Here is a 12,259-nt window from a genome sequence, read left to right as displayed (position 1 = left end):
TAATCAATCTGCATTAAACTCCTTCTTGCCGTCGTTCACGTCTATCCATGCTGCAAAGTCATTGTCTATACCGAATGAGTTTCCAATATATGAGCACCTCACTAAGTTCACTGGGATAAAAAAGGTAAGGTACATTTTTAAGAAACCTTGCCAGATAATACAACAGCTCCCCCAACTGCCCTCGCAATTGAAATGAATGTTGAATTTTAATGGACTTGTGGATACACCTAATAAACTGGCAACTCAGACTGTTTACCACAGGAAGAAGATAAATTGCTGCGGCTTTAATCCCCATGGCACTTGGTATTGAAAATGGAAATGTCTTGCTGCCGCCGCAACCTTCCCACTCCTCAGTCTTGCAGCAGCTCTGCACTACTCACCTCCGGGCTGGGAAGCCTGAAGCACCACGCGGATTAGCTGGGGCACATCGAAGTATGCGGCATAATGCAAGGCCTTCATGTTAGTCCAGCGCGAGCGAAGGTTGGGATCGGCACCCAAGGCCAGGAGTTGACGGGCGAAGCTGGCTGCCGTCTTTGCATCGCCTGAGGGGAAAACGCAAAGAGTGTGTTTGCTGGGAAACGGTTTACCGACAGCTTGTCAGGTGTGAAGAACGGCAGCTCTTTGCAGAATTATGTTCGGCAGTCAAATTGGAACTGTTAACTAACACAAAGACAAAGAAAAAGCAAATGTGTCTAAACATTTTACAATGCAGCTGACAGTCAATGCTAACCGATGCCCGGGGCCCCGGCCTTGCAACAGTAGTGTAGGAGGCTCATATCTGTCAGACTGTCTCGATCATTCACGCCGCAGCCTCGCTGGAGGATCTGTGGGAAGACAAAAGGTGCAAGTGAGACACAAATCCGGCATCTCAGTGCAGAAATATTACATAGAGTCAAATTCAGGAACCCTGAACGTTGCATAAAAAAACAACATGTTTCTTACGGATAAAAAGGAGGTAAGCTACAGATGATAACTGCATATTTTAACCGTTGAAATCATGTTTCTCTTCCCAATTAACTGCAGCTTCCTTGTCCAAGCCTTGGTTGGGGGGGTGGCAAGGATTCCCTCAAATATCAAGAACTGAATCTAAGATATTTAAACGTTTCTCATAGGCCTGTGTTGAAAAAAATCGATTTCCCAATTCTAAATCGATTCTCATATTAATTCCTAAAAATCGATTGCTATGTCTAAAGATCGATTTTTTTTATTTTGTATTTTTTTTTTTTTTTTTTGGGGGGGGGGGGGGGTTATTTTATTTTATTTATTTATGTTATTTATTTATTTTTTTCATAATTACATAACAACTTTTGGTTATTTTTTTGTTTATCCCCAAAAAAGAAATGTTTTGTTGGACACGGGAATAACTGGTGCCATGTTTTTGCCTTTAAATATGTTTAAAAGGTATGAAAACATTAAAGTGTTAGGTCATAATTGCATAAATTGTCTATATTTCATTACTTTATATACTGTCTTGGGGTTACATTTGTAAAAAATGCTAAAAACCAAAGCTCAAAAATTAAAAACCAAAATAGACCGAAAATGGAACAAATAAAAACGGAATGTAGGAAAAAATAAAAACGATTTCATCCGTCTCTGTTTCCTCCCTGGATCTGTTTGGTAATTCTGACCCACATGATGTTTCTGAAAGCAGTTCTATCAGCATTCTGGGAGCTGATTGGTCCTTACAGCATCATTAGCTGCAATACTTGCTGTTGAATCTCAATATAATAGTAGTAGTAATATTTTGCATAACTACAGTCATATAATTCATGCAACAGCTCAAAAAACAGTTTTAATAACACTAACCCAAATCAATATCGGAATCGGATCAAATCTTGATAATCGATTCTGAATCTTAAGAATCGGAATCGAATCGATTCTTGACATTTGAATCGATCCCCAGCCCTAATGATAACTGCATATTTTAACCGTTGAAATCATGTTTCTCTTCCCTTATTAACTGCAGCTTCCTTGTCCAAGCCTTGGTTGGGGGGGGTGGGAAGGATTCCCTCGAATATCAAGAACTGAATCTAAGATATTTAGACGTTTCTCAGCTATATTACGTCTATTACTGACATGAAGGCAGAGATAGAAAGAGGAGTTGACAGAATACATGGGTTTTCCACAGTATCAGACCACATCCAGAGTAAAAGCATGAAACTGTCACCTCATTTCCAATCAGGTCGATGTTCTTCTGCACCTGCGGCACCCACTGCCTGAGGACGGCGAAAAGCTCCGGTATAGTAGTATTGGGATCCGTAAGAATCTCCTTACATTGTGGCTCACATGGGTCAAAGAAAGAGAACTCTGGAAGTTGAAAGAGGGGGAAAAATTGCAACTATCGTACTAAGGATAAACTAGAATCATTGGTTGCACTCTAATGTGAAGCTTTCTAATCCTTCTTGTCCTGAAAATGCATGAATGGTGACCATTTGAGAAGCCTTACGTTTCTGCAACATGCTTCTAAATCAATTCAGTAAAGCAAATGATCCTTTCAGCACTCTTGCTGCTGTGCAGCATCCGATGTTTGCAGCACGTGTTTCAGAGACCCTGACTGAGACCAAAACAAATGGAAACGTGTGTGAAAGGCCAAGGGTGATACTTGCTGTGTAATTTAACCAACAGCAAACCTGCTGCATCTGCTTTAATGAATGCATTCCACATTCGGGGTCCCTGTTTAGCAGCTCTCCATGCTGAGCACTTCATTCACTTACCAAATTGATGTGTTTGGTAAAGTGTGACCACAAGAGATAGTGTCAATCCACTTTCACACATGAACACTGGAGATCGTGGAGAGAATTAAGTCTGGATTTTCTCCACAGTCGCTGGTCACACATGCATTTCACAGAGGATTCTTCCCTTTCCTTCAGTTCTGACAACATTTTTCATGTTTACCTCAATTCTATACATTTTGATGCATCTGCAATACCCTAAAACAAATGAAAAGCATTTTACACGCCTGCAGAGGAGAACATTAACTTGTTCTCTCCAGATTATGTGCTTTATTCACATAAAAGGCTAATTCTGTCATTTTAGGGAATCATAACTAGGTAGATAATGTCCCCAGAACACCTGGAACAAATGTAGTACATGTTGATATTCCCACAAAAAAAATAAATATTAAAGAAAATATTAAAAAATAAAAATAAAAAAGTATTAAGAAAATAATAAATAAAAAAAAAAATATATATAATAATATATATATATATATATATATTAATAAAATAAATATATATGCTATATTAAAATATATATTATATATTAAAAATGCATATATATATGCCTTAGGTTTTTACCAACACGGTATTAACCATTAATATATATGCAGACAAAGTAAAAAAAGAAAGAGAAAAAAAAGATATTCCCTTCCTGAAGATGTCTACAACTTTTTGGGGCTCCAGTGAATGTGTGAAAAAGCCTTGAACAGCACAAATATATCATGGTCAGCCCTTACGGGGTTTTTTGGTTCCTCCTGCACATTTTTTTCCGTTACATTGTATTTCTTTTTTTTGTTGTTGTTTCCTTTTTTTCGACATACTGTTTGTCTGAATTTTTAGAGGTTGTATATTTTTTTATGTGCAAATAAACTAAACTAAACTAAAACTAAATGGTCATCATTTTGTACAATTTAAGTTGTAAAATTAGTTTTATTCTTCATCATACTAATGATAAGCAGGCCACCCTTAAACTGGAATTATTAGAAAAGTAATACGATCTGGATTTTGTTTGCATTTCGATTCATCTTAACTAAAAAAAATATAAATAAAACTAACTTTCTTGCTAAATGTCTGCATATGTCACTAGTTAATTCTAAAACAAGGTGGTCAGAAACATGCTTCCAGATCCAGTCATGTATGTTGACTACAGCGCCACGGCTGCTTGGCTGTGTGTCGGCCCTGAGACCCGTACGTCGGCCCTGAGCCCGTGCATGTGCAGGTTCTCACCGCAGTCGTCCGGCATGGGAGCAGAAGCCACCTGGTGGACGACCGGCCGCTGGTGAGAAAGGAATCTGCTGTGGCAGCCCAGGACGGCGTCCCCTTGAACAGGCTCAGAAACATCCTCTTTTGTCATCTCCCCCTCAGGGCCTGTGGCTGGAACGATATTAGAAGATCTATTCTGAGAAATAGGTCTAATCTCAATAAAAGCTGCTGGAGTGTGCTGAAGCCTTCAGTGGAAATGTCCGTGCAGTGAAGACTTCAACTGAAACAGGCATTTTTCGTGGAAAGTCCAAGACAATAACAACGTACTATAACCGTGTTGTAAATGATACAATCATCTCAGTAGAGAAACTTTAAAACATATTCTTAGCTACTCATCTAATACACAGGTGCAGAAATACACATATGTTGTAAGAGAAACCCTTGCAGATGCTGCATTTCTCTTACAATGAGGGAAACGCCTGATGTATGTAGTAAGATAACTTCCAAAAAGATGTGTCCATGTTAGAACTATTCGTATTCGTAATGATAAACATTTGTATGTAATAAAAAAGTTGTACCCCAAATTCTGCTGTCACACACATGAGTCTGATAAATTATTAGGGTTAGGATTGTTTTTATGTGAGTATGAATCTAAAAGCTGTGAGTGCAAAGTCTTGTGAATACAACTCTAATTTCTACGACGAGTCTTCACTGTGAACACGAATTCAAGTTTATGGGTACGAGTCGAAAAACCGTTGAAATCATAGACATGTGTCCGTATCCGCCCCATCGAGCTGCTGCGATACGTCAACGTCGCCGCCATATTGGATGTGGCAAGACTGCGCTGTAAACAAATCAAAGTAAATTGACTTATTTTCATAAAGCGTCTTTCTACAAATAAATTTACGTTTTACATCTCATTTATTAATTCACACACGCACTAATCTACTTGGGAAACAGTTAGACACCAAATATAATATATTCAATTTTCTCAGATGGCAAAAATAAGAACTTTATTGATCCCACATACTGTAGGAGTAATTCATGTTATATTAGAGAACAAGGTAGTGCCGAAAAACTATAGCCTATCCCCCCTCACAAAAATAAGACAAATATATTTTCTCAGAAACAAAGAATATTTTAAATAAAAATATTTAAAAATTTTCAAGTAAAAAAATAACATATTTGAACAATTCTTCAGATTTTTTCAGTTCTTATATTGTCTGAAAAATTGATCAAATGTGTTATTTTGTTATTTGAAAAAATTTAAATTTGTTTTGTTGATGAGAAAATATGTTTTTCTATTCTTATTTTGTGAGGGAGGATAGACTATTTTTTTTTTCAGCACTACCTTGTTCTCTATAGCTGAAGAAATTTACGTTTTACGTCTCATTTATTCATTCACACACGCACTAATATACTTGGGAAACAGTTAGGCACCAAATATAATACATTTAATTTTCTCAGATGGCAAAAATAAGAACTTTATTGATCCCACATAGGAGTAATTCATGTTATATTAGAGAACAAGGTAGTGCTGAAAAAAAAAAGTCTATCCCCCCTCACAAAATAAGAATAGAAAAACATATTTTCTCATCAACAAAACAAATTTAAATTTTTTCAAATAACAAAATAACACATTTGAACCATTTTTCAGACAATATAAGAACTGAAAAAATGTGAAGAATTGTTCAAATATGTTATTTTGTTACTTGAAAATTTTAAAATATGTTTATGTAAAATATGCTTTGTTGGTGAGAAAATATATTTTTCTTATTTTTGTGAGGGGGGATAGGCTATAGTTTTTCGGCACTACCTTGTTCTCTAATATAACATGAATTACTCCTATGTGGGATCAATAAAGTTCTTATTTTTGCCATCTGAGAAAATAAAATATATTATATTTGGAGCCTAACTGTTCCCCAAGTATATTAGTGCGAGTGTGAATGAATAAATGAGACGTAAAACGTACATTTCTTACCTAATTTCTTACTCACATAAAAACAATCCTAACCCTAATAATTTATCAGACTCATGTGTGTGACAGCAGAATTTGGGGTACAACTTTTTTATTTACATACAAATGTTTATCATTACGAATATGAATAGTTATAACATGGACACATCTTTTTGGAAGTTATCTTACTCCATACTGATGAGGCTGAACTACAAACATACACACACGTGCAAAACTAATCTTGGGAAAGCTAGACTGGGCCTAACATCCTCCTAGCTAACACTCACTGTCATCTTCTCCTTTATCCTCTGTCTTGTTGATCTCCATTAGAGCCTCCCAGTCCAGCTAAGCTACAAATCGAGAGACAAACTTGGTCCAGCAGATGAAAACGTTAACCAAAATCCTTCCTAAAATAACTTATTACATCGATTAAGATTTCCCTCGACCTCAAATGACACGCCGCCTCTCTTTCTTTCTCTCTCTCTACACCCTGTTGATCCCCAGACACCCGGATCCAGTTGCTATTTCCAGCTCTACAAACTTTCAAGGCATGGCAGCAACACGTCTGATCCTCCTAGGTGGAATTTCAGTCTCTCTTTCCAGACATGTGTACCGCTGACCCCAATGCCAACTCATCTGATTAGCCAGCCAAAAGATCCATAATGTGGCTATCGGGTGACAGTGCAAATAAACAGTGTGCTAGTGGGTAGCAGCGTGGTGGATGTGATCCAGAAGACTGTCTTTCAACTTAAAGGCCTGTCTAATACCCATTTACAGCCGGCATCCATCCTGTGAAAACACCCGCAGGCAGAAGAGTGAACGTCTAGCAGCTGCAGAAAGAAGAGAGGGAAGCTGTTTTTCCACACTCATTCTTGAGCACAGAAGTGAAACCACAAAGCGGAACAGTGCAAAACACATTTTCAAAAAGTAGGATAAAGCTTCAAGAGAAATATGCATGAAATCTGGAGTCACAATACAAGAAAAAAAGAATAGTATTTCAAAACATTAATGACTAGTCCATTCATAATAACAATTACAGGACTGTCTCAGAAAATTTGAATATTGTGATAAAGTTCTTTATTTTCTGTAATGCAATTAAAAAAACAAAAATGTCATACATTCTGGATTCATTACAAATCAACTGAAATATTGCAAGCCTTTTATTATTTTAATATAGCTGATTATGGCTTACAGTTTATTTATTTATTTATTTCAGATCCCCATTAGTTGCTGCCTAAGCAGCCACTATTCTTCCTGGGGTCCAACAGTACAAATATACATTTCTATATAACTTTTACGGTACAATATAAACTAAAAAGAAAAACAAACCAAAAAAACAAAAACAAATAAAAACTAAAGATAATAATAAGCAAAAAACAATGAAAAAAAGAAAATGAATTTTCTTAAATGAAAAAAACGAAAATGAAAAAAAAAACATAACAAATAACCAAAAACAGATAGATTAAAGATAAATCCAAGTACAACTAAAAATAATTAAATTCATACTAAATGAAATACAAAAACAACAGTTTAAGATTAAGATTCCCAGAATATTCTAAATTTTTGAGATAGGATATTTGAGTTTTCTTAAGCTGTAAGCCATGATCAGCAATATCAAAATAATAAAAGGCTTGCAATATTTCAGTTGATTTGTAATGAATCCAGAATGTATGACTTTCTTTTTTGTAATTGCATTACAGAAAATCACAATATTCTAATTTTCTGAGACAGTCCTGTATAATAATGATGATGAATAGGTTTTATATAGCACTTCTCAAAAAAATACTCAAATATGGTTTACAAGACAAGAGACAAACACCAACACACAATTAAACAACACATAATGGAGTGGGGCTATCGTTGTAAACTGTTTGTGAGTTTTGAAGGTTACTAAAGAGTTTCTGATATGATTGGGGAGTGATTTCCAGAGGGTTGGGCAGCAATGGAGAAGGCGTCGTGTGTCAGACTGAACCCACACTAAGAGTCAGTGTTTCCAAAGTCCCTGAAGCCAAATCAACTAGTCGAATTTATGTAGAGCTGTATTTATAATTTATTATCCATTTGTACCTGACACTTTACATCTCAACATGCTGTTCTAACAGTTTAACAAAAACACACACAAACACAATTTGTGCAACGAAAGACATTAAAATGTGTCAGTTTCATTGTAACATGGATAAATAATTTATCATCATGAATATTACAAAAAGTTACAAAGTAAAAAAAAAAAATCCTATAATATTCATCTAAACCCCTCTAGAGTTTCAAGGATTTTATCGACTGTGGTATAAAGGAATAATATTTGTTGTACTGCTATTCACACGAAGAATAATAAGAGGAATACTACAAAAAGATTGCCGTAAATCTCATTCTGATGTAAATGCATGGCAGAGATCTAAAGACGACTAAAGTGGAAAGCAGTCGGGGATCATTTACAAAGTAATTTCAAGACTGTTTAAAGCAACAACAAAATAAAACCCTGCCAATTGAAACGCATGAAAAAGAAAGAGTCACACCGCCAAGCATGCTGAAACTATTCTATATTGATGCTCTCTTTGACGTGATCAAACTGATACCTGCTTATTAAATATGACCAGAATGTCTCCTCAGAAGACCACAGCTCTTGTGGTACATTCTCCTGACTCCTCACATCCTTGTATAAGTGCAAAAATCCAAGCACTTCTCTTTTTTTTCTGCCTCTGCACAACAAACAACAGTCCCAGTATGTAAGATCCAAATCTGAGCCTGGATCCGACACAAGGACACAGTGTGAGCTTGGAGTCACAGGATATCATTCAGCAGCGAGCTCCCCCGCCTCGCTGTAGCAGGCCTTTTACACTAAATATGCTGCTAAACTTCAGATTTAGCAACACATGCAGTATTTACATAAATTATGTATAACTCACGAGACTGCAACAGATGCAACAAGGTTGTGGAGACGGGATCTTGTATTCTACATCTTGACTATTTGTTTTTAACCTTTGTAATAAAACCAACACCCTGTGATCAGTACTCGAGTTGTAAAAAAGAATTCAGGGGGGTTGGTGGATTTTATCATATGGGGACAGATAATTTGTGCTGATTACAAATAATATAATATATTACAAATAATAGCACTGACCAAAACACCTGCAGAAATACTGCAGGAATGACATAGCAGCAGTTAAATGCAGCCTTCTGTAAGCTTTAAATATCCACTGGGCTTACATCAAATACATCAAAACACAACAATAAAAAACTGTTTTCTGAACTTATCAATATGATTCTGTACTTCCCAGGATAAGTAAAATGGATCACTGCAAAAACTCAAAATCTTAACAAGAATATTTGTCTTATTTCTAGTTAAAATGTCTCATTTTAGTAAAAAAAATCTCATTACACTTAAAACAAGACTCATCACTGGAAAAAACAACAATTTTCACCTGTTTCAAGTAGATTTTCACTTGAAATAAGTAGAAAAATCTGCCAGTGGAACAAGATTTTTTTGCTTGTAATGAAAAGATAAGAAGATTTTCCTACTTATTTCAAGTGAAAATTTAGTTGAAACAGGTGAAAATTGTCAAATAAGTTATTTTTCTGGTGTTATTTTTCTGGTGATGACTCTAAATGTTGAAATAGCAGTAAAACCACATTCATTGATGAAATTACATAAGGGATGGAAAGGGGGGATGGCAGTTTTACAGGGGGGATGATTTTGACCGTTTTTATTTCAGGGGGATGCCGCCCCCCCTGATTCCCCCTCAACTCGAGTACTGGTTATTATACATGAACACCTTACTGACATAGCTCCATAACTGGCAGATATCAATCTACCACTTTGTTCCAGCAAATCAGTTTACTAACTTATGTTTCCTAAAGTTAATAAAGTAAAATTAAAGTCTGTGTTTTAGGGTTAAACACCATTTCAATCCTTTGTTTTCATCCAATTACAGGCCAAGGCTACTCCCTTGATGCAAAGCGCATAATTTACCTCTCTTATCTCATCTCTTACTCTCCATCAATTTAAATTAATTTATTTAGGTGTCTGACCCGATGTTTATGATCGCATATTATTTAATTATTTCATGATTTCAGTTTGAAATCATGTTAACTGGTTTATGCTTTGTTTGACAACTTAGCCCCCTTAAATATAATTAAATATTATGGTATAGACAACATGTAGACATCACTCAGGTCCTAGGGGGTTAAATGAGATATTTTTGTACGTTATTCTAAATTTTACAGCACGAGAGATGAGAAATGCCCACAGCGAGGTCACAGATTGCCTGTCCACAGATTAGGGCTTTGCAGAGCGATTTAGGAGGATGGCCTAGTTCTGCAAAAAGCTCCCTGTGTTTGCCAGCCTCCATCCTCATCACTAATGACATGATACTGCCACGGTTAAAATCAACAACTCAGATCATTCTAGTGCTCCATGATTTAAAATATGTGACTTGTTCTACTGTAAACTTTGTAGTTACAGTGATTTAATTAAATATTGTCCTGGGGAATGTTAGCTTTGTCTTGCCTGTAGGGCTTTACGTGACATGGGCATTTTTGTGTGGTCTCTATGGGCAGAAATATGTGTCACTAGAAACTGAATTTGAATAATTTATATTTGAATTTGAATTGCTCAACTTGAATAATTGCATTAAAAAACTGAATCTGAATCACATAATTTGAATTTGTATTGTTTAATTTGAATCATTGCATTGAAAAACTGAATCTACATTAAGTTATCACAATTCAAATTCAGTTCTTGCAATTCAATTTCAATTTTACTGTGCCAGACATCCGGGTCTTCCGGAGGAACAGCAATCGAGTGCAGATACAAAGAACTCCTTTTCACGTAGCCTACTATAACCTGTATTTTCTTTCAACGATATAAACGACCAACGGGAGCTAAATATTTCGAAAGCTATTGTGTTTTCTCCATTCTGTGTAAAAAGTGTAGATTTATATCTTGCCGTTTTGTAGAAACATTTCTGCTGAGGAGTGTGTGACCAACTATACCTTTAAGCAAAACATTAATTATTACTTTATTTGCTGGATATGTCTGAGAGTAATCAATCACTGTGCAATAATAATAACCACAGTCATATGCTGTAACAATGCACCTTTCAATAACCATGACTACCTCATACTGCTGCACCTTTCACTTTTAAATTGTATATATGTTAATAAGAACTGTCATTTGTCTATTTACTGTACAGTGAGCGAAAATAACCGGAGTCAAATTTTTCTGTGTTGTTTGACCTGATTTGACCAAATAAACCTGATTCTGATTCTGTAAACGCTGTAGTTACGGTGATTTAATTAAATATTGTCCTGGGGAATGTTAGCTTTGTCTTGCCTGTATAGCTTTACATGATATGAGCATTTTTGTGTGGTCTCACCTGATCTAACCGCCCCATTATTATTATTATTAATAATAATAATTATAATAATAATAAAGCATGTATGACTATGAGTATGACTTAAAAGGAACAGAGATTTTAAAAAACCAAGATGCAGGACAAAATTGATGGAACGTTGTGTTTCTGTGAAAGGAATCAGTTTATGGAACAATCTGAATAAAGAAAACAAAGATTCCAAATCAAACATTACATTCAAAAGAACAATTAAAGCCTGTATGTTAAGGAAATATAACGAAAAATGTTGAGTTTGATTGACATACCCATAGGCGGTGGTAATTTTATTTTAATTTTATTTTAGTTGTTTTTATTCACTTAGTTGTTTTTTTTTTTTAATTATTATTATTTGTAATTTATGTTATTTGTGAAAGGGGCAGATCAGATAAGATTCTTCTTCTTTCTGCTCCCTTTTCATTCACAAGTTAGGAACATTTGTATTGAATTGTTTTTTTTTTTTAATGAAATAAAGAATAAAATTTAAAAAAAAAAAGAAATTATTATTATTATTACTTTGACTAGTAGTCATCATCACTTCCTCCACCTTATTCAACCTAATCCACCTAAACAGACAAGACACCTGTGGCATCCCACTGAAATCCAGCCAATAAAGCTTATAAACGTATAAAGAAGCACTTTTCCCTTTATTCTATTAAAGTGTTTGCAGGAAAATAACACTTTTAATACCTTATTGAGCTCTGACTTCAGCAGAGCCTCCACTTACAGTATTAAAGATAAAAACACTTGAGCCATGACCACTTCTTCCTCAGCCTCCTGCAGCCCTGGAGACTGAGAAAAAGTCTTATTAAAGGTTTAAAATGTCTTTATTTTTGTTTTTTACGCTGTGATTATAAATAAAACAGTTATTTAACCTATATAAAGGATTAATTAGCATACGGCTAGCAGGTGTCAATAAACTACAGCATCTGATTTAGAGACACATAAACCACAACCTGCAAAACTGACACTGGAGGGAATATCTGCTTTAAGAA

The 12,259-nt window shown here is 35.4% G+C and overlaps 1 protein-coding gene across 3 annotated transcripts in view; it reads right to left on the bottom strand.

Moving 5' to 3' along the window:
• The window catches only part of LOC133462292 (CAP-Gly domain-containing linker protein 4-like), a 68,495-nt gene that overhangs the window by 55,974 nt on the left and 262 nt on the right, over nucleotides 1–12,259 (bottom strand). For 2 of the 3 annotated variants that reach the window (XM_061743459.1, XM_061743461.1), the window contains exons 1-5: nucleotides 6,165–6,330; nucleotides 3,945–4,091; nucleotides 2,168–2,307; nucleotides 731–824; nucleotides 381–542 (exon numbers count right to left, since the gene is read on the bottom strand). In XM_061743459.1, the coding sequence (XP_061599443.1) occupies nucleotides 381–542; nucleotides 731–824; nucleotides 2,168–2,307; nucleotides 3,945–4,091; nucleotides 6,165–6,204 (583 nt within the window). In that variant the 5' untranslated portion in view covers nucleotides 6,205–6,330. Of the gene's footprint in view, nucleotides 1–380; nucleotides 543–730; nucleotides 825–2,167; nucleotides 2,308–3,944; nucleotides 4,092–6,164; nucleotides 6,331–12,259 lie in introns of those variants that run through there. The other variant, XM_061743460.1, reaches the window with a different exon arrangement.

This window comes from Cololabis saira, chromosome 16, assembly GCF_033807715.1.
Source record: "Cololabis saira isolate AMF1-May2022 chromosome 16, fColSai1.1, whole genome shotgun sequence".
NCBI classification, from domain to species: domain Eukaryota; kingdom Metazoa; phylum Chordata; class Actinopteri; order Beloniformes; family Belonidae; genus Cololabis; species Cololabis saira.
This window is presented reverse-complemented; position numbering and strand designations above follow the sequence as displayed.